Genomic DNA, 23,271 nt, shown 5'->3' with positions numbered 1-23,271 from the left:
CGAGAGTCTTCTCCCCCACTCCTATTGTATCTATTGTTCGAGTTGTTGGAGCTCACTTGCGAGCCATGTCCGGAGTTCCTAGGAGGGTTCGGTGTCGGCCCGCTATTCCCTTTCTTCAAACCTTGTCCTTTCTCTGAGGAGTAGTCCATCAACCTTTCGGCTGCAGCGATGGCTCCCGATAAAGTATCAATCTTTTGGCGCCAAATTTCTCTTTGGGCCCATTCCTTAAGACCACGCACAAAGTTGAATAGGCGATCTTCCTCGGACATATTGTGGATCTCCAACATGCACGCTGAAAACTCTTTGACATACTCCCGGATGGAACCCTTATGCTGCAAAGCAGCGAGCTTGGTGCGAGCAACAAACTCGGTATTCTCGGGATAAAATTGGGCCATCAGCTCTTTCTTCAGATCCTCCCAAGTATCCACTGACGTCCTCTTAGCTTGGATGTCGGTGTACTTGGTGCGCCACCAAAGCTTTGCATCATCCACCAAATACATAGTGGCGGTATCAACTTTTAACTCATTCTCCAACTGACAGACCCGAAAGTATTGCTCCATGTCGAAAATGAAATTATCGACTTCTTTTGAATCTCTCGTGCCATTGAAGGTCCGGGGCTTGGGAGGTTTTATCTTGGCACCTCCACTCCCCCGAGCCCTCTCTGGGCACGCATTAAGGTTGCACATTTATCATGTGCTTCATCAGCGACGCCTTGCATGAAGTTAAGTTGCTCCGTTAACCCATCCACAGTAGCGGCAAGCCTCTCTATTTGGTCGGCTTGTTTTATTACAATATCCTCGAGTTTGGGCAGCCTTTCTTCAAGCATAGCCCACTGTTCGGACTTGCCTTCAAGCCAAGCAAGTCTTTCCTCGAATGTGTATTCATGCATCTCTCCTTCTTCTGCCATCTCTACGGCAAACTTGGCTCTGATACCAAACTGTCACGGTCCGAGTGATTCAACACCAGATCGTGCGGCGCGCTCTCGTCTTTTGGCGACAAGGGCGCAAGCCTAAAGCAAGGAGGTTCGTGAGCACACAGCAACACGGACCTACGGTGTCTCAAGAGGGCGCACGAGAACAACGAGTGCGGAGTCGGGGCTTGTGACGGCCGATACTTCGAAGCGGGCACAAGCGGAACCGACGAAAATGAGGACGTCTCTAGGGTCTCTTGGTTTGGTGGGGGATGCTTTAAAACAAGGCAAGCACAATATCTATAAAGGCTTAAACAACACACAAGTCTTAAAGCAATAACAACGGGGTAGAGAGCTTTGATTGAATAACCATTCGCTCCCTAAAGAGCTTTATATTGCATTAGTAGAGAATTACAAGTGAACGTTGAAATGACAGTAACACAATAATTTTTCCTAGGGTCTAGAAAAATAAAAAGAAAGACTAAAGAGACATTACATAAGGAAAATATAAGGAAAATAAAGAAGAATACATAACAAAGAGGTTGGATTCTAACACCTAGGAAGTGAAGACCGTATCATTTAAAGAATTCCTTGGTTGCATAATTTTTCCTACTCTATCCTGCTACTATTGTTGTTTTTTCTAGGTTCTCTTGGATCTTCACTTGCAACACCTTTGAACCAAAAATTAACCGAGGATATTATGTTAAGACCTATAGACCATGGAAGCCAAATAAACGTGTAGCCTATACATATGTAACGCCCATTGCATTACTTGTTTACTTTGGATCGGAGTTTGGACGTGTTGGAAGCAGCCTGCATAAGCATCATTGGCAACAAGAGCAGTACAATGAGTGGTTTCAGGCATCTTTATACGCAAGCAGTAAGTAATTTGATTCCTCCTTCCCCCTCTCCACCCAACAGATAAATCTAATGTTACATGTACGTATTATATACTTACGTTTATCACCTCAATGGCTCAATGTCATCCTTAGATTTTCACGAGACCTTCAGGATGTTTGAGTGCATAACGAGTGCAACATCATTATATAATCAATTTGGTGACATTCAACTAGTCAAGTAATAAAATTTATATGCCTTTGAAAATAAACTTTAGAAATGTGGAATACACACAATAGGTTGTACCTGGTACATCATGTTCCACATTTTCTCTTAAGAGTTACGAGGAGACCTTGACCATTAGGTATGTATATATGAACTTTATTTTACTCAAAAGTTAAATTAATAATATAAATCAAAAGTTAAGTTAATAATATAAATCAAAAGCAGAGTAGAGCAGCTTTAAAGAACAGGATCTTAGTCATACGACTTCTAAAATATAAATCAAAAGCTGTAAATACAAAATAATTAAGATCAAAATAATATTATAATTTGTCAAAACCACGATACGAACATAATTGATCGATTGATCTCCACCTCTACGTTGGAGATTTGTTGTAGCCTGTAAACACATGCATCTACTAGGCTTTCTTCTACGTTAGATTAAGTATAGTAGCGCAGTTATGGCAAATTTCCAGCTTAGTTTTCTATTTATTCAACGGTCTATGAACTGATTATTGGTTGACGTCAACGATCAAATCAAAATGGAGCAAATTGCTACTTATTATATGTTCTTGTAAATTATATAACCTTATTTACATTCTATAAAAGTGAGCACATTGCTATATATAAATAATAAAAATATACAAGTAAATATAAATATGTTTTCTCAAAAAAAAAAAAAAAAAAAAAAAAGTAAATATAAATGTGTCATTATAAAAATACATTTGCATGTTACTAAAAGCATTGAAGTATACATAAGATTTTTATTAATTATTATTTAATACGTTGTCAACTCTCAAACTAAGAACAACCATTGTTTAGAGACGAACATCTTCATTTGTGGATGATTTACAAAAATATGGTTACTTGAAAACTTATTTACACTTTTGTGTCGGAATGAAACTTAATTACAGAATTACTGTCCACCTAGGCTCGAAAAAGTTTATTTTTGTTTTTTTATTTTTCATAGTATAACCGCTACCTCAAGTAGCGATTTATTTTACCCTTTATAAATTGCTACTCTGTAACTTTACTTGTAGTACTAAAGACAAACTGCTACCTTAAGTAGCGGTTTTAGACTAAAACCGCTAGTTAAGGTAACGGTTTGTCTCTAAAGAAAAAATTACCCCAAATGTATTACCAAGTCTACGTGAACTGTATTTTTGTAAATAAGTTTCATTTCAACGCAAAATCGTAAATAATTTTTTAAAAAGCTATATTTTTGTAAATCAGCCTTCATTTGTAGCCATTGTAGCTAAGGTAATTTCCGATAATCAAGGATAAGCTTACGTTCTAAAATTATATACGAGTACTCCTTTTGTTTTATTTTTTTTATTCCTACTTCCTATATTAGGGCGTTCTAGAACATTGTTCATATCAGTCAATTCCCTTTTTAAGCAAATTTATTTGTCCAGTTATTACCCCTTGATCTAATTATTGGACAGGCTAGCCTAACGGAGTAATGGGTATTGCCGTATTGGGTTGATCAATTTAATACCCCGTAGATTTTTTATTGGACATGAGTTAAATACTGGTCGTTATGGGATAAGGTTAATAATATAAAGTTAAATAATTGCTCAATTATTTTGTAACCGAATATACTTGGAAAATACATGCATAGTTTCGTATTCATTTGTAATTGGTTTTTCGTCTTATAACCCAACCTGTTATTGGCTTACACTAACTCTGATCGTACATGTCGAATAATCAAGTCTAGTTTCCCCACATACTCCACCACCCACTTTTTGTTTTCAATCCATATCATTATGGATTGTTGTATTCTGTTTGGAAAATGTATTTACAAGTATGTATACACTAGATTTACAGAAATATGTGTATCGACAATAAAAAATTATCTTAAAAACCTTATTTACACAATATATCGATCGTTTATACTTAACCTCCTATTTTTGGTATACTTACTATGACTACGAATATCAATATGAAACGAAAAGAATAATTATAATACATATCAAGTAGTTTCTTTATAATCACTACGTACATAATAGTCTACTAGACGTGATGCAGCACATAATTGATCGACAGTTCAATAGTCGTATGTAAATAGTACTTAACTAGGCAGGGCTTGACTGAACATTATCATTAAAGTAATTATAAATTTATAATACACATCAAGTTCTAATTTTATAGACATATTGTTACAAGTGTACATTTGTTGACTATATATAGCTTACTTTAATGAAAATAGTTGTATAACCTAAGCTTTTCTCTTAACTTACTCAATTCAAAACGTAAGCAAGAGCAAGATTAAATAAAAGAAAAGAAAGAAAATTATGGAAGGAAAAAACATTGCAGTATGTGTAATTGCTGGTGTTCTTGGTTTAATAGCAGTAGTTATGGGCTTTGTTGCCGAGGCTACCAAAGTTAAGGTAATACGTGTTCCTGTCTCCAATATATATGTCCTCTTATTGATAATTTGATATAATATAAGTAACCTTTTATTTTGTTCACTTCATTTTTCTTCTTACTTTCACACCAATAGACCTAATTTTATGGCTCATAATATTTGAAACTTATACTAGTAAAAATAATGTCATTTTATTAATAGGAAAATTTGTCAAGAAAAACCTTTTAAATGTAACATTTTGGGAAAAAAAATCTTTTAAAAGGTTTTTCGTAAAAGAAAACCGAACTAAATTTTTTTTGTTGAAGACAACCTATGCCTCTAATTCACTTAATTAAGCTCTAATTTTTTCCTAATTATCCTAAAACTCTCACTTAGCCATTTTATAATTAAATTAATTTATAAACAAAAATAAAAACCACCATATCATCCCTACCACCACTTCACCAGCAAGCCACCCTCCCCTGGCAGTAGCCCCCCTCCCCCCAACTGAGCCACCGCCCTGAACCGCTGGCCGGCCTCTCTCCCTTTCCCCCTTACCCCCGCTGCAACCCTCCCCCTTCCCTAAACCCTAACCCCGACCATTCACCTTCCCCCCTTAGACAGCGATGAGAGCATCAACATCGAGTGGCGGAGGATTCTCGGAGATTTCGACGACGCGGCGGCGACTGCGAGAAAGAGGGAGAGAGAGTGAGTCAACGAGAGAAAAGGAAGAGGGAGCAGAAGCGTGCCACCTGACCGGAAACACCCATTAATTGCTCGATGTTAGGGTTTAGGGAGGGGGGAGGGTTGCAGCGGGGTAAGCGCGCGGGAAAGGTAGCAGGGTCGGCTGGCAGTCGAGGTGGGTCGCCGGGAGTTGGGGGTTCAAGGCGGTGGCTCGGTTCGGGGGAGGGGGCTGCTGCCATGGGAGGGGGAAAAGGAGGGAGTGGCTGGCTGGTGGTGGGGGTGGTGGTTTTTGGTTTTTTTATTTATTTATAAGTTAAATTAATTAATAAATGGTTAAGTGAGACTTAGAGGATAATTAGAAGAATTTAGAGCTTAAATTAAGTGAATTAGAGGCATTAGGTTCTCTTCAACAAAAAAAATTTCACAATTGGATTTTATTTTGCTAAAATGTTAAAAATCGGATTTTGTTTTGCCAAAAAACTGTTAAAAAGTTATTTTTACAAAATGGTTCATTTAAAAAGTTTTTTTTTGACAAATTTGTCTTATTAATATAATCTTATGTAAATTTGATTGAGTTTAAGTAATCTAGTTTTTTCAATAAAATTCATTATCTTATACTTATACTGGTACTTTGTATTATGTACTCCGTATTAATATACTTCGTATTATAAATAATGTATACTCGTATTATTGTAGGGTGATCAAGTACTATTTACAGAAGATGGGGCTTGTTTTTATCCAACGAGTCCATCGGTGGCACTGGGAATAGTTGCTTCAATAATTCTTTTGATTCAGCAAATACTTATAAGTGGTGCATCTGGCTGTTTTTGTTGCAGAGGAAATCCTTGTCCTTCAACTTGTAGTGGCATAACAGCTCTTATTTGCTTTATTTTCTCTTGGTAAGTAACTAATCATTACTGGTGTCGCGATAATCTATTACGTACTCCCTCCGTTTAAACATAAATCATCTCTGTTGATTTTGTACTGTTTTTGATACAATTATACGGAGTATTTGTTCTTCTTATTTAGAATTTTATGTGAGACAAAAAAAGTCAAATTGGAAAAAATAAAAAAGCTCGAGAGAATATTATTTTGTCTATTTAAAACTTTAATGACAAATAATGTTATAAAATTTAATATTTTAAAATCACACAAAATCATATACAAAGTATAGATTAAATTACTTGACCTCGAACATCGAAATATAATGTAAATTCATAAAATTATGCAGGTTGGTCTTCATTGGAGCATTTGTAATGCTGATGTATGCGGCCATTCTCAACACCACTAGGTACCTTGTAGATACGACCAACACTCTCGACGAGGGCTGCCTCGTTCCGAAATCCGGCTTCTTCATTGCAGCGGGGGTATTGAGCATAATCAGCATCGCCCTCGGCCTCGTTGCTTACATAGTCTTGATTTCTAGCGACAAAAAGATTATTCCAAAGGGTGGTGCTTCAAATGTTGCAAGTGAGTATGGTATTGCCACAGCAAAACCACAAATACCAACAAATGTGTAAAACATCATTTATGTTTTATCACTTTATGTGATCTTGTATTCTTGTTTACTCGAATTGATGTATGTCTTCAAAAAATGATGTATTTGTTGTTTGGATGGAATAATAAAGCAAATGTAATCAAAGAATTGATTACCATAAAAACTCTTAGTCATTTTGTATCAGAATTTTGATTATAAAAGTTCAGGCTAGCACGAGCAAGGATTGGAAGTAACTGATAAAAGACTGTACTGGTTTTAAAACACTGCATGTTACATTGTATAAGAAAACACCATGATGATATATAGAACTAGGTGAAGTTCCAATAGTCCATTCGCTAACCCCATTCAGTTACAAAATAATGGAGAAATTAGAGTTTCAGCAATCCAGCAGTGTCAGATAGACCTTATGTACAGGCAACGGGCTATTAATCGATTCCCGACAAATTAGACAATGTATAGGAGTCTTTGAGCAAAGCATATAGGCACGGCAAGACCGAAAAGCTACCATCTCTCCCTCAGATCCCATACCCTTTGTAAAATGAGATTTCTGGCTGCTGGATATGTCAAAAAGAAAACCCGGTAATTTCATCGTCTTCGTCTTCATCATCTATCATAGCTTCTTCCTCCTCGCTAGACCTCTCATATTCATCTTCATCTTCTTCCTCGTCCTCCTCCAACATGCTCTTGCTGCCAGACTCTTTGTCCTTCATACCAGTGCTCAAAACCACTGTTTCTCCTTTAGTCTTCTGCATATCGCTCCTAAGCTTCTCCATGTTCTCTCGCCGCCTATCTTCCTCCAACCGTTGCTTCTCTGCCTTCCTCTTATCAAGATCAGCCCTATAAAAACATCACAATTAATACATTAATGCAGTCAAAAGTTTTCTATAAGAGAATGAAAATTATCCTTATGTTACTTGTAAGTCTCCATGAATTCTTCAGCACTATCATCAACAGCCTTGAAGAACTCATTCATCCCAGCACCAGTAAGTGCAGAAACTCCAGCTGATCTTAGATTTTTATAAAATTCATCAAGGACAAGAGACAGGCTTCGAGTCAAGGTCGAAGTGTAGGACTCATCAGACTCAAGGGCTGCATGAAACACCTCAAAATCTTCCATCCACTGCAGTAAAAGGCCTAATCAGTTCACTTACAGAAAGCAAGGATCAAAGTTGAAGATAGCATTCTAGGATAAAAAAAAAAAAAATCATCACATATACAATAATGGAAATTTTTGATCCAAATCTATAGAGTTATTGAGTATTACATAAGGTAAGCTCATGCAAGTCATAATTGCTGAATACTACAGAAAACAGTCACATGAGTAAATGCAAAGCACCGTGATAACCCAAGAATGGCCAATTTGCAAGTCTCAAAACACTTGGAAGAAGCTAGATTGTACTCCCTCCACCCCAATTTACTTGCTCCATTGTTTAGTTGCAAGTAGGAAAATGGAGCAAGAGGGATAATAATTTGGGCGCCCAAATGAAAATTGGAGCAAGTATATTGGGAAGAGGGAATGTCGAAAAGAAAAGCATAAAACACAAATCAAAGAAGTCCCAACAGTGTGAAGAAGTGTACTAATGCTATAATGGTAATTGGTACTCCCTTTGTCCCTTATTTTTTGCCCATTGTGAATATATGGGTCAAACTTTTAAAAACTTTGACCGTGAATACTCGTTATAAGTGATAATATGTTTATGTGATATCTTGTTAGACACGTCTCATTGTATATTTTATTAAAATAAAGTTTATATAATTTTTACGCGTATCAAAATGGAGATATATACGTTTGGAGACCGTGAAAAGTCAAAAGGGGAAAAAAATAAGGAACAGAGAGAGTAGTAAATAAGGAAATCATCAAAGATTATACCCATTCTGGTAAATATATAACCTTAACAATTGATCATCAAAAATTATACCTGATGACAGAAACTGTTACTAGATTAAAAATAAAAAAATCATTCGTAAGTTGAATTATCAGGCTTCAACAAATTAGTCATCTCTCTTTGTTCTTCCCAAGTTTACCACATGGATACAGAAGGCTGTTCCTATTTATAAAAAAGAGGTTGAGGAAAAATGAGACTAAACTTACTGAAAACTAGGTTTGTACAGGTAGGAATGAATAATAAGAACGATGTCAAACCGCTGGTCACCAATGGCAGTGCAGCCTTGACTAAAAATGATAATACTACTTGTATTCAGCTAAGCTTATCAGCCAAGAAATTTAAAGCAATTAGTCTGGGAGAGAGCATGGAGTTGCTATACATTTGTTGGACAGACAAAAAGCATACACAAGAATTTTTATTTTTTACTAATTTTTTTGAAAGTAGACTTTAGATAAGTAAAAAGTTCATCAAGCTTTCTTCATCTTTCTGAAAGATACCACATTGATATCAGAGATAGTGTAATACCGAGACTATTGACTTGAAACTTCTAATCAGATATTGTCAGATTAAGAATATACAATGTCCAATGTCACATAACTACAAGGAGCAATTCAACATTGGAAGGACCAGAGTAGGCAGAGTTGTTCACAAAAAAAAAAAAAAAAAAGCTCAAGCCAAAGATTACCAAGCCATGCAAATTGTGCTGAATATCATCAATAAAAGTTAAATCAGGAATCTTAAAGACAATCACAGCAAGGAGGAGGGAAACACTATCTCACATAGATTCCAAGTCAAAAAAAAAAAAAAAAAACATCTCATCCACATTTTTTTAGGAATAGTTATGCAAGCAGCCAGCAGGTAAAGCTTTACTCCTCTTGCGCCTTCCAAAATTTTTAAAAAAAAAAAATATATATATATATAAAAAAAATCGCCAGCAAGGCAGCAAATGCTTCATAAAGGGATCATGAAAACACCCAACTGATGTCCACAATGGTAACCAACCTCTTTCACTGAAAGTTTAGAAAAATAATAATAAAAAAACAAAAGGCACCCAGACCTCTTGCTACTAACCTAACACACATTAAGAGAAAGCACCCATTAGCTCTCTGCTTCAAATAAATGCCCAAGTTAATACCCAAGTTTCCTAGGACTTTAGGCCTTACAACCATAATTGAGGAGTAAAAAAAAGAGATGCAAAAGACCTGGTAAATGGGTGTTCGTAAAAGGAACTAACACCATTTAAAAAAAAAAGGTTCAGCAATAAAAAAGACTATTGACACGGTTTTTTTTGTAAGTTAATCCATTTGACTTCAAGTTTCACACCAAGACACCAAGTACCCTTTAAGGCAAGGTATTAAATGCAAGCAGGATACATGAATGAAAAATTCCAAAAAATCAATTCATGTCAACAGACATGGAGATTCAGACAGCAAAGAAAAGAACAAGAATACAGAGGAAAGCAAGGTAAAAAAAATCCAATATCCAAAGAGATACCCTTCAGCTCCCAATCCCACAGGGGCAATTAAGATGACATTTTAAGCAGATCAATAACAATTTTCTTCAGAAACACACCATCCATATCAAAGTTGCATTTTTCTTGGATGTGATGCATATTATGAAAAAGATCAAAACAAAATGTTCATGAAAGTTACATGCATAAAAGTAAATGTCTCACAGATCAGTAATTATAAAACTCCTGAATAAAACCTACCTCCAAAGCAAACTGGTGTTGAGCTACATCTGTCTTATTAAATGCCAATATGAGAGGCAGCCGTGTCTTGTAAAGAATGCTACAAGCGTATAGCATATTACTCATGAATGTGGTTGGGTTTGAAGAGCGAGGGGTATCAACTACATAAGCAATCACAGTAGGAAAAGTAGACGCAAAGGCTTCCGTAATTATGGCTCCAGAGGCTGACCAAGTAAATATCTCAATCTGCCCAGGTGTGTCCACCAGCACATAATCAAGCTGGTCAGCTCTACGCTCAACAACTGAAATAACCTGAAAATTGAATTAGACACGCTTCATTAGGATGCACTACAAGACAAAATATTAAAATACAAATATGGGGCAACAAAATACCGTTATGTAATGTAGCAGTCTCGCATGAAAAACGAGTAAAGTGGGGTGTGTGCGTGGAAAAGAGGGGGGGGGGGGGGATATTATGGTTGACTGGGTTTTGAAGATATGGACTAACATCCATTTAAAAGTATGCTCATGATTGTATTTACATTTCAACAATTGGCGTCAAGGAGGATTGTAAAGGTAGCATTTAAAGATTTTAAAATAAATACTTATCATCAAAAGCTTAAATGAATGCAAGAGATGGGTAGTCTTAATAGGCTTTAAAAGGCAATTCCTAGATTAAGGACCAGAGACCTTCAGCATCAACATTGGTAGAAAGTAGAAAGCCTAGCTATTCGTTGGGTAGGAGCAAGCTAATAGTTGATTAGTCATGTTAACAGGCTGGACAAGTTGGACCATGTGGGTTATGGGCCACTATAGGGAAGATAGAGAACTAGAGAAGTGATAATGCAAAAAGACTTAGCAAGTGAACTAGGTTTCAACATACCTTCTCGAGTATTACTATATTCTGTTAAGGGAGATTTGAGAGAAGATGAAATAGGAAGACATCATGCCAAAAATTGTTAAGCTGTCATTTGGCCTAATTTGACGTTGTTCAACAAGAACCCTCTTAACTTGATCCTATCATTGTGCTCATTGGGCTGCCCTGCGCATCAATTAGGCTTACTGCCTACATTGCCACAATGCCTTCTAAGTAAAGAACTTCTCGCTCAGAATAGGATAAAGGAATTGGATGCATGTAGCCTTACAAAGGAGGTTGTTAGCAATTGTTCCTTAATCTGAGACACATGAGTTGTGTACTACGGAATACTTCAAAATGAACAAGGAGGATAGAGAAGGCTGATAAGATATTTCAATTTAGTCCATGATAATCCAAATTAAAAAAAAAAATACTCCTAAGTCAGGGATTCCATTTTAAATGTGCATGAAAGGAATAGTCAATTTTCTTAAATATTAAACTTCTTTTACCCTATTCATAACTTGCTTCTTCCTAATAGCTTTATTAATATCATTGGTGTTGGCCTAAAGTAGGAAGCTTACAATTCAAATAATTTCACAAACAACAGGTTCCTTCTGATGAAATACAAAGTTTCATTTCCTCAAAAAAATAAAATAAAGTTTCATAGTCCTCAACCAGCTTTATATGAATACGAGCCTACTAGGTTTAGGAGCAAGACACACATAATCTCTTCAGAAGAAAATAAGATTCTATGATAAATTAAAAATAAAAATTCAACTAGCAACATATCACATAGTCACTTATTAGAATGATGTTAACAGCAAGAGTTTATATCACAATATCACTAAAAGATGCATATCATGATTCTTATTCTTCAAGTTGGTCATCCTTAACAATAAAATACATCACAGCAAAATCTAATAAAAATTTTACAAGACTAACAAGAGTGTTTTTAAGCTGTACCTCATCAAACTTGGTGGCAAACAGATTCAATGAAGTTAAAATTCCTCCATTAGGACCTAAGTTGAACTGCTTCATAACTTCCTTGTACTTGACAGTGTCTCTTATATCGATATTTGCCCCAAAAGGAAGGGTCATAACAGCCGGATCGAGATTAATCACATAACCACGACGGTTTGAAGTATGTGTATGTTGAACCAGTTGACGCATAAATGTCGTCTTTCCGCTTCCTAATCACATTCGAATTAAAACTGAACTCAACCATATTGCAAGCATTACACAATAATCAATCAAAACTCACATCCACCCCAAAATATGGTTATATATCTTATAATTAAAACCGGTTCATGCAAAAGCAACATAAATGAATTGTGTTAAATAAATAATTCTTCCTCGGTATGTAAGTGAGCTGATTACTGACCTGCCATTCCAACAACAATAATAACAACAGGCTTTCTCTTGAATTCGGACGACAATGACGATTCATCAATCTGCAGTTTCTCTAGTGACTGCATCATTTCATCATTTTCCTTGCCCTACCATTTACATTTCAATCAACATCTTCTTTACAAATTTGCAAAAATCATAAGCTATAGTTTTTCACATACAACACAGCTAAATTTATACCTTTTCAGTTGAAGAAGACGCCGTTGCCGAGGCATCTTCAGAAGCTGAATCATGCATCTTTGAATCAACCTCCATTAGCTCGTCTCAAATAATCAACTCAATCTGGAAAAAAAAAAAAAAAGCTCGAATCAACAACAAATTAACCTTCTTGACGATAAAATTCAACGGAAATTAGCAATTAGCGTGCAAATAAATTGAAAATGCAACATTAATTCTTCTAATTTTCCAGTTTTCAATGAAACTAGCTGAAATTCAATTAGATTATCGTTTGGAAACTTGAAATTGATATCGACAATCATAAAATTCAAAATATGAAAGTTAAAAGACCTATAACTCGATTTCTAAAATTATACATAGTATTTGTTTGGGAAATTCAAGAAATTCAAAGCTTGGATTTCACATTTGCTGATTACTTTACTTACCAAAGAAAATCAACAGTCGTCGGATTGAGCGAAAATTGCAGGTTAGTTTGGAGTATGAGCAAGACCCAATATATTTTAAGTTTTCACGAATAATGAAAAACCCTAAACCCCTCTAATAAAGCAATATGCAATTAAGCGAAACAGCCTCCTAATTACGAAAATTAAAAAATGAAAAAATAGGGGAGACCAAAAACTAAATACGGACTACGGACTTACGGAGTATGATTTTGGCTATTGGTTTGTTCTCGTCTGATTCAAATCCGATCTGATTTTGTTCAAATTGATTAAGGTCATGATCAAAACTTGATTTTCGATACATAAAAATTAACCCCCATATAGGGTGAGAAGTGATAACATTACAATTAAAGTTGTTTATTGGTGTAGATACGGTGATACGCTGCATCTCAAACTAAAACTTTTTAAGACTTGGAACTAAAATTGATAGAATTTGAAGCCGGTCGAATCAATAAAGCTGGTCCAATACCAAGTAAGATTATAAATGGTCAATTTTAGACAATTTTTTTGTTGGATAAATTATATTTTTTTATTTTAAACTAAAATTTAATTTAACTCAAAACCAATTTTTAAAGGATTTTGAATTGGACTGAGTCGAGATCGGTTGTATCTAGGTTATTACCTTAAATTTATTCCAATTTAACTCATTTCTTTGGTGTAGACTAGTAAACCTCACATTTCCTATACTACCCAGTACTTAAAATCAAATCATGTCTATTGACTTTGGAGTAACATGACTAATATCTATTGGTACTCGATAACTTTTTGGCACATTTGACCGCATACAACGTTGATTATCAAAATCTTTAATTATCAAGGAGTAAATATTATAAAAAAAAAAATACAAAAAAATATTCAAGGTATACAGTATACTACGGAGTATTAGTTAAGCGGATGTAGTTAATAGACTTATAGTATAAAAATTAAGTGTGTTCAATTTTTTTTTTGGGAAATTCTCTTTGGTAATACTGTAGTTTTTAATTTTCTCTTTGGTAACTTGTAAAAAAATTTATTATCTTTGGTAAACTTGAATTATTGATTACTAATGATAATAATTATTGTAACTAAAATCCTTAACCATGGTTAGTTTTTAACACTTATATAATTATTATTTTATATATAAATAAAAAAAAAACCCAACCAGCCACCCCCTCTTTACCGGCAGGCCCCTTTCCCGGTAACCCGGAGGAGCTCACTCTTCTTTCTCGTCGGTGACCCTACCCCCTCCCTTTCCCCGTCGCGCACAGCCCTCACCTCTATCCTCACACCCAAATCGACCCTCTTCTCCTTCCTCCACCCTAAAACGCGACCTTCAAATCCTAAAACCGAGTTTAAAAATTGAAGAAGCCCACCTGAGAAAATGGACAATTCAAAGCTTCGAAAATTGAAGAAACCCATTATTTTCAACCCTTATCTCAAAACCCTAAATAATCCTATGCTTCAATTACAACACCAAGGAAATTATCACAATTTGAAGGAGGAATCGCAGGATTAAAGCCAAATCATGAGAAATTAGGGTTTAAGAGGTTGAAATTGGGGAGATTTCGAGGGATTGTTTGGGGAGTGGGATTCGGGGTCAAGGGAGCCGGGTTTCGGGGAAGGGATGGTGGTTCGGGGGAAAGGAGAGGCGCACCGGCGAGGGAGGGGCAGGGGAGAGGTGGTTGGCTGGTGGTTATGGGGCGAGGGAGGGACAGAGTGGTACTGTTATATAGTTACGAGCAGGGCGATGGTGATTGATTGCGTGGCTGTTGTTGGTTGGGGGGGGAGAGGCACGACAGGGGTGGGGGAGGCCGGGCACTGGCGAGTGAGGGGGCCAGAGTGGGCGTCGGCGGAGGTGGGGCGGGAGAGTGGTGGGTGGCTGGTGGGGGAAGGGGGTGACTTTTTTTTTAAAAAAAAATATTTTTAAAATCATATAAAAAAATTAAAAAAAAAAAAAAAAAAAAAAAACTAACTATAGTTAAATATTTCATTAAAAATTTTCATTAATCTTATAATTAGCTAAATATAAAAAATACATGATTTCTAATGATAATAAGTTTTTTTGCAATTCGATCACCAAAGACAAAAATCAAAAATACAATGTTACCACTGAGAATTTCCCTTTTTTTTCCCTTTTTTTGGTAGTCAATTACTTCATTTCAAACTATTAGATCACATTCATTTGTTCATATTAAGGCCTCGTTTGGTAGACACAGGAAATAAATTTCCGAAGTTGTATTTCATGGGAAATTATTTCCTAAATGAAATTCCAAGGAATTTATTTAAGTTGTTTGGTTGTGACAATGGGGAGTTGAAATTCCCATGAATTTTGATTGACCTGGGAACCCCAAGTAATTTCTTTTCTATGTTTTGTGGGAAGTAGAAATTCCCATGAATTTCAACTTCCCCCATATTTGCTTTTTTGTGTCAACCAAACAACTACCCAAATTACAAATTTTCATGAATTTCCACTTCCTCCATTATATTTTGTCAACCAAACAAACCCTAAAACTAGATAATTAGAATTGTTTTTATGCTAGTTGTTGCTCTATTTTACATTTAAAACAATTAGAGTAAATTTTTTTTGCAAAGGTCAATTTTTAATAAAGCTCAATCTAAATTTATTTGAGCTTACTTAAAAAATTAAAAGGCTTTACTTAAGCTTGAGTTCGAGCTGAGTTTAAACTCGATAATGTCTTGATGAACAAAGATCGAATACAATTTATCAAAATTGTTCGAGCTCAAGCCATGCTCGAACCTCGACTCGTGCACCCGTAAACTGCAAAAGGATTATTAATTCTTCTATTTTTTAATATAAATTTTGTCAGGAAATGATTTTAATTCTTTTGATAGAACACAAAGTTTCATATGTAGGTGGCAACACCGTATGGTCGGGTTACTCAGTCGGTTAGAGGTTACTCGGTCAAATGCTCGAACCTCGACTCGTGCACCCGTAAACTGCAAAAGGATTATTAATTTCTTCTATTTTTTAATTTAAATTTTGTCAGGAAATGATTTTAATTCTTTTGATAGAACACAAAGTTTCATATGTGGGTGGCAACACCGTATGGTCGGGTTACTCAGTCGGTTAGGGGTTACTCGGTCAAGTGCTCGAACCTCGACTAGACACCTCGACTCGTGCACCCGTAAACTGCAAAAGGATTTATCATTTCTTCTATTTTTTAATTTAAATTTTGTCAGAAAATGATTTTAATTCTTTTGATAGAACACAAAGTTTCATATGTGGGTGGCAACACCGTATGGTCGAGTTACTCAGTCGGTTAGGGGTTACTCGGTCTAGTGCTCGAACCTCGACTTGACACCTAGACTCGTGCACCCGTAAACTGCAAAAGGATTATTAATTTCTTATATTTTTTAATTTAAATTTTGTCAGAAAATGATTTTAATTCTTTTGATAAAACACAGAGTTTTATATGTTGGTGGCAACACGGTATGGTCGGGTTACTCATCCGGTTAGGGGTTACTCGGTCAAGGGTTACTTAATCGGTCAATGGTTATTCGATCGATCAGGGGTTATCTGGTCAGTGTTTTATTGTGTGTTAGCCGGCCACATAACACGCCATTGATATGGAAAAAAAAAAAAGAATTGATCTCAAATTCTTAATTTCTCTTGAAAAAAAAATAAAAAAATCTCCATTTCTCATTTGCAAAAAAAAAAAATAAAAAAATAAAAAAATAAAAAAAATAAAAAAAAAAAAAGAAAGAGAGAGAGGAAGGAAAAAAAGTACTCAAGAAAAGAAAAGGTAGAAACTTGGATAGTTCAATATTCTCGTCTTCATAAGGCACCAACGAGACCCCATCTCACTCTATTTCTCACTCTCTCTCGCCACTGCAATCACTTGCTCCAGCCATTGACTGAGGTTTGTAATTCTCTCTCTTCAATCCATTTTACTAGTTTCCTCAATTTTATGATTATCTTACGCATTTTAGGATTTCATTTCAATCTGTAATTTATCCATGTTGATTTCGATCTGAAACTATTTTAGGGTTTTTTGGAATTGGATTGAATCCATCAATAAATCGATTGAATTCATCTGCTCTTGATTAATCTAGAGTGAATCATGAACATTTCTGGGTCGATGATGATTTTGTTGATTAGGTTTATGTCGATTTATTTGTTTTGTTGTAATTGATTGAATGCGAATTTGATTGCTTTGATATTTTCAGTGATTTTTATGTTAGTGATAAAAAATTGGGCCTTTTTTTTTTCTTTCTTGATTCATAGATTTGGGTATTATAATTTTATATAGGAATTTGGTCATTATGGGAGATAATAATTCACCAACGAGTGAGAAAAGAGACCCAGAACCTGATGAAAACCCCGAAAGCAAGATGGGTGAAAATAGCATTGAGGCGATAACTAGGAGGGTTCAAGAGTCCCTTGCTATCGAAAACCGGCACAAGTTTTGGGAAACACAGCCTGTTGGGCAATTCAAGGACATTGGAGATTCGAGCTTGCCCGAAGGACCCATTGAGCAGCCTACTGCAGTGTCTGAAGTCAAGCAGGAGCCCTATAAGTTGCCTGCGGATTATGAGTGGATTACATGTGACTTGGAAACTGATGATATGTGCAGCCAGGTCTACAACCTTTTGACTAACAACTATGTAGAGGATGATGAAAACATGTTTAGGTTCAACTATTCTAAGGAGTTCCTTCAGTGGGCCCTTCGACCACCTGGTCACTTCAAGAGCTGGCATATTGGTGTGCGAGCAATGAAGTCAAAAAAGCTGGTTGCTTTCATTACGGGTGTTCCAGCTAGGATACGGGTTCGTGATGAAGTTGTTCCAATGGCTGAGGTTAACTTCCTGTGTGTGCATAAGAGGCTGAGGTCGAAAAGGCTTGCACCTGTTATGATCAAGGAGGTGACTAGAAGGGTTCATCTGGAAAATATATGGCAAGCTGCTTATACTGCTGGTGTTGTTATTCCAACACCCATAGCGACCTGTCAATATTGGCATAGGTCTCTTAACCCAAAGAAGCTGATTGATGTTGGATTTTCTAGGCTTGGCCCGAGAATGACAATGAGCCGCACCATAAGGCTTTATAAGCTACCCGATTCAACAGTTACACCTGGTTTCAGGAAGATGGAGCTTCGTGATGTTCCTGCTGTTACCCGGCTTTTGATGGGTTATTTGAGCCAGTTCGTTGTGGCTACTGACTTTGATGAAGATGATGTTGAGCATTGGCTTCTTCCCAAAGAAAATGTAGTTGATGGTTATGTTGTTGAAAGTCCCTTGACTCATGAGATCACTGATTTCTGCAGCTTTTACACTCTCCCTTCTACTATTCTTGGCAACCCAAATTACTCAACTCTGAAGGCTGCCTACTCTTACTACAACGTGGCTACAAAAACCCCGCTGCTTCAGTTGATGAATGATGCTCTTATCATTGCAAAGTCGAAGGACTATGATGTTTTTAATGCCCTGGATGTTATGGAGAATGAATCATTTCTCAAGGAGCTGAAATTTGGGCCGGGAGATGGAAAGCTTCATTACTATCTGTACAACTATCGCTTAAGGCAACCTATAAAGCCTTCAGAACTTGGGCTTGTACTCTTGTAGGTTATGTTTCCTGGCAATAATTGAGTGGACTTTCAAGATATCCTTGGTAAGACCTCATTTTGCTGAGTTATTGGGACTAGAGATTTTTGAAATTCATTATTGTCTCTTCATGTTTGATACTCTATTTAAATTTTGTTTCTGTTTACTGATTGAAATTATGGGCAACTTGTTAAATGCTGTAGTTAAAGGCATTAAGCGTGTCTTCTATTGCTTTCAAGTATTGCAACTACTACTTGTTTGCCACTTAGAAAAGGTCTAGCCCATCAGTTTGATTTACTTTATGATGGCTGGTGCCTGCATTTTGTCATGTATATGCATAGCACAGTGGATGGCTGCATCCTGTCAATGCTACTCCCAATAGATGAATTTTGTTCTTGCCTTTTGTTATTAGCTACAGATCTGATATCTATTTGTTTGAGTTTTCAATGCTTGATACTTCTGAAATCTTGAAGAAAATGAGAAGGGAAATTCCATTAATCTGCAGAAAACAGGACAAATTTTTTATATTGTTTTTTGTTCCAAATTCCCTTGGTTGTTTAAGTGAAAATTTTTAGGTTGACAATAATACAAGAAATATTGTGTTAGTTCTACAAAATTAGGGAATTAGGTTACCTAGCTTTCCTTTAGGCAAGTTTCACTTTATGTGGGAAGATTAATGTCTTTAACATTATCTTTTCCGCCCCCCTTAGTTATAAGTTTAACCACTGCGTCAACTTTCACCAATTCTAGTCAATTATATACCGTCATATAGTAAAGAAACAAGAATACTCGTATAGACTACTTCCTTTAGCCCTTTGGATACATTTGGCCTGAAGACCTTGATTGCTGTCTATAAGTATGGATTAGTAGACAAAATCATGCCCTCGCTGTTTTGAATGGTTCTGAGAAGTTATAATTGCTGATTTGCTGGCCTTGCTTAATTTCCTCTCTGATTTTTCCATGGTGGATCTTCTTTACTAGAGTTTTCTCTTTCCGATTTCCATGCCCACTAACCATTATGTCATCACTGCACACCGAGCATTTGAGTAGGTTGCCTTATTGTTAAACCAGTTTCACCTCAACTATTGGAGTTTTTCTCACAAGCTTTATGTTTGCAATTTTATTGTATTTTTTTTTTCTCAGTCCAACTTAAGCTCGTTGGCAAATTGATCTATGAAGGTCCATTATTTCACTATTTCAAGCTTCAGTTACCTCATTTCAGCATAGAGCTTATCTTTCAATGACAGACAAATGAGACAATGAACCTTATTGGGTGCTTCAATGGTTACTGTGGTGAAATGCTCGTTGTATGCCTTTTAATTTCTGATGTACGGACTACATAATTTCCTCTTGACCTAAACTATAGTTCAAAAGTCTTAATCTATTTTACCAATTTAATCAGTCTCCATACTATGCAACAAGTCATCTTTGATAAGATCTTGTTGTAGGCTTATCGAAAGTGGGCTGCAAGATCCCACAGATGTGAGAGATTGCTCATAAAATCGACTGTAGTTTCTGCATAGCCTTTTTGTAATCCTATCCCGTACAACCAAGTTTGAAAGAGTGTAAAGAAGGCCAGGAATCTGGTTTTCATGTTCAAATTTCTTAGCCTGAAGACTGCTTTTCTTGTGTCCGTCTTAGTCTATTAGGAGCATATCAATGAGTTGGTGGCGATGGATGGATTGACCCATGTTGGTTACCGCCAGGCACTTGGATAGTGTTGAAAACTTGAAAACCCATGGTTTCTATAATGGTGATCCATGGATCACATATTGCATCTTCCTATGGAGTGTGGCCCCCTTTCCTCCTCTCTTGGTGAGAAATTGAGAATCAAACATAACTTAAAATTTGAAGTTTTCCACATCACTTTTAATGATCTCTCAAACTAAAATTTTCCAAAATAAAACTATGGGGTAGACATACATCGGAGTCAAAATATAAAGAATGTCTATCTCGTAATACGAAGTATTTGAGAATAAAGGGAGTATGTATGAATTAAGATTAATAGGCCCCTGGTTGATAGGCTAGGAAACAATCAACTTAGCCTTTCTGTCTTAATATTTAGATTTCTCAATCAAATAGTCAAATGTTGTTTAGACAATAATGCAAAAAATGATTGAAAATGGCTATTTTTCTATGTTACAGTGTTATATGGTGTTAATTTTTTTTTTTAAATTAAAGTATTACAAAGTCAAACTATTATGGAGAACTTCGTATATGAATAGAATATTCCACAACTGTGTTTAAGCATTAATAATAATACATTACGTTTAATAAGCTGTATTCAATCTATAATGTTAATGACTTGTGAACCATAACTATCTTTCTCAATAAATTATAAAATGTACCTAAAACATATCCTATGATCCATTGCAACTTGCGTTGAAACTAAAGAGAGAGGGATCAAGGATGAATGGCAAAACTATTGTGGCTAGCATAATTGTTGGAATTTTAGGGTTGATATCAACGGGCGTGGGTCTTACTTTCGCGGTCTTGCCTTTTAAAAATCAGGTACATACTCGGGGTTCTCCTAGTTATATTGGGGTATTTTGAAATAAAAATACCCGAGATTAGATCATTTAAGTAATCTAGCTTCGGAGATTGAATTTTGTCTATCAATAACGAGCAATTAACAATAATTTTTTTCTTAATACGTGTATTATTTTGATTTTTTTTTTTGGCCCAGATTCGTCTACTTTACTTCAGATGTACAAACGATTTATGTGTAGTGCATGAATGCCTATACTTTCGAAGTCCGATGTTTTATATGATCGTTGCTGCAATAGTTTGCCTAATAGTGGCACTAATTTTAATTAGCATTTCAGCTGATTGTGGTTGTGGCAGAGCAACTAATTCATCCTCTAGTTCAAGAGCATTAGCAATTCTTGCTTTTGTCTGCTGTTGGTATGCATTTCTAATCTTTCATATATTTATAGGAAGTTGATACAAAATAGAACCATGAATACTACTAGTAAAAAAGACAGATTAATCTGTTAATCATCGAGATTTTGTGATTGGTATTTAACGTTTCGAATTAGTTACTTGATCGGGGTTTTGAAGTTTTGCAAAATGGAGTCATGTTTCAAAGATATACTCTTATTCACAGACCTAATCAATTAACCTTAATTTTATGCGACATTGATTGATTTTAATAATTTATATTCTACTAATCACCTATTAATTGTTTGAAAGGGCAACTCCCAAAATAGAAGTCCTTCAGTAGAAGTCATGCTTCAATAAATAGGAGTATGTTTTAAAAATGGAAAAAGATATATGCGGGTTGCATATAAGAAGCTAAGAGTGGAAAGAATAGATATAAAATTAACATTTATTACACTGATTTACTCGTGAATTATCGAGAAATTCCCAGCTTAATATTAAAAAAGAAAGTATGCTAAATGCTTATATGCAACCTTAAGGACTGTATATAGCATCACCCTTTAATAATATCATTATACTACACATGTTTCTTATTATTTGCAATAAATGAGTATTATTTATTAAAAACGGAGGCAGTAGAAAACTTACAGACTTATATTTTTCTAAATTGGGAAGCGAAACGAACTTATGTATAAATATCAAAAAAAAAACCTGGCAAGCTTATAAACACAAACCCATTATGTTATTTTGCATCTTGTTTTCTAATTATTTTTCAACATATGTTTTACCATTAATAAGTACCTCAATTAATGAGTTTGACTAATACGTGTTAAATGTAATGTGTTGACTATGAAATTGAAAGCAAAGCAATTATAATTTCTGTTACTGAATTGAGAAAATTGTACCGCAGGTTGACATGTACACCAGCAATCATCTTATTCCTTTATGCTGGAGCCACACATTATGGAATACGGATCTCTAAGGTTTTTTTAATCCCTCTGTTTCTAAATATATAAGCATGTTTGCACGTACATTTTTTTTATACATCATTTCAATTCATTTGATAAGCAATAGTATATAAATAAATAAATAGTGGATAAATAAAAACCTAATGACTTGTGATTTTATCTATGATTATTCGTGAATATGTGATTTATATAAAATTAGGCGTAGATATAATTACATAGACAATTGGACATTGAAATCAAACCTTCTTTATTTACCACTGCTGAAACAAATGAGTTGTAACTGTCTTCCTTAATCATCATTAAGTGCAACTATAATGTTAGTAATAATTGGAAAGGGAACATTATGGAATGCATACTTATTTTATGTACCTTGTTCTTAATGATTGAAACTTATTTTAGAACGGAGGGAGTATATCGTTCACTGATGCTTCATCAAGTATTGGTGGTTTTTACCGAAGTTGCTTCAAGGTAAACCATGGAGTATTTGGTGCAGCAGCTGCATTGTCATTTGTCGGTATTGCCCTTGGAATCATAAGTTACATTACTTTAGTTTATGAAGATCACAAAATCAGAAGAGCGAATCAAGCTAGAAGGGGATCTACAAATGAGCTTCAATAAATTACCTCTTTATCTAACTACAGTCCCAAGTGAGATTGAAGCTTAATGTATGATGTTATTATTGTTAATAATTGTGGTGTATATGTTATTTTTTGCATTTTGATTTGAAGCATCAATTTTGAGAGCAAGTTTGTGTACAAATTTATAACTTAATTAATACTTCGTATAATTTATATGTAACATACCATATAGTCAAAGTTAAGCCTTTTGAAACATATAAAGCAATAATTATTGTGCTAAGGGTACTAAATTTTGCTATTTGGGGTGCATTTGTACAAAGGATTTCCTTTTTTCTTTTAGTTGCACTATG

General features: G+C 35.3%; 4 protein-coding genes across 4 annotated transcripts; 3 read left to right on the top strand and 1 right to left on the bottom strand.

Annotated features, from left to right (window-relative positions):
* Positions 1-4,198: 4,198 nt before the first annotated feature.
* Positions 4,199-6,644, top strand: LOC110726943. The gene is made up of 3 exons (XM_021906489.1): positions 4,199-4,359; positions 5,697-5,899; positions 6,232-6,644. Exons 1-3 carry the CDS (start codon positions 4,264-4,266, stop codon positions 6,518-6,520), a joined length of 588 nt encoding a protein of 195 aa, XP_021762181.1. The 5' UTR covers positions 4,199-4,263; the 3' UTR covers positions 6,521-6,644.
* An 84-nt stretch (positions 6,645-6,728) lies between these two features.
* Positions 6,729-13,089, bottom strand: LOC110726938 (GPN-loop GTPase 1-like). Its single transcript, XM_021906486.1, has 7 exons — positions 12,940-13,089; positions 12,518-12,619; positions 12,312-12,426; positions 11,894-12,120; positions 10,096-10,386; positions 7,413-7,618; positions 6,729-7,335 (listed from the first exon to the last, which is right to left on the bottom strand). Exons 2-7 carry the CDS (start codon positions 12,590-12,592, stop codon positions 7,062-7,064), a joined length of 1,188 nt encoding a protein of 395 aa, XP_021762178.1. The 5' UTR covers positions 12,593-12,619; positions 12,940-13,089; the 3' UTR covers positions 6,729-7,061.
* Positions 13,090-16,649: 3,560 nt separating this feature from the next.
* LOC110726929 (glycylpeptide N-tetradecanoyltransferase 1-like) lies at positions 16,650-18,906 on the top strand. Its single transcript, XM_021906475.1, has 2 exons — positions 16,650-16,814; positions 17,205-18,906. The coding sequence occupies exon 2, from the start codon at positions 17,218-17,220 to the stop codon at positions 18,514-18,516; it is 1,299 nt and encodes a 432-aa protein (XP_021762167.1). The 5' UTR covers positions 16,650-16,814; positions 17,205-17,217; the 3' UTR covers positions 18,517-18,906.
* Positions 18,907-20,820: 1,914 nt separating this feature from the next.
* On the top strand, positions 20,821-23,165 carry LOC110725372. Its single transcript, XM_021904863.1, has 4 exons — positions 20,821-21,006; positions 21,182-21,399; positions 22,286-22,358; positions 22,743-23,165. Exons 1-4 carry the CDS (start codon positions 20,905-20,907, stop codon positions 22,959-22,961), a joined length of 612 nt encoding a protein of 203 aa, XP_021760555.1. The 5' UTR covers positions 20,821-20,904; the 3' UTR covers positions 22,962-23,165.
* Positions 23,166-23,271: the final 106 nt, after the last annotated feature.

Source organism: Chenopodium quinoa, unplaced genomic scaffold (assembly GCF_001683475.1).
Source record: "Chenopodium quinoa cultivar QQ74 unplaced genomic scaffold, ASM168347v1, whole genome shotgun sequence".
Taxonomy (NCBI): domain Eukaryota; kingdom Viridiplantae; phylum Streptophyta; class Magnoliopsida; order Caryophyllales; family Amaranthaceae; genus Chenopodium; species Chenopodium quinoa.
The sequence above is the reverse complement of the archived record's forward strand: the minus strand, read 5'-3'. Positions and strand labels throughout refer to the sequence as shown.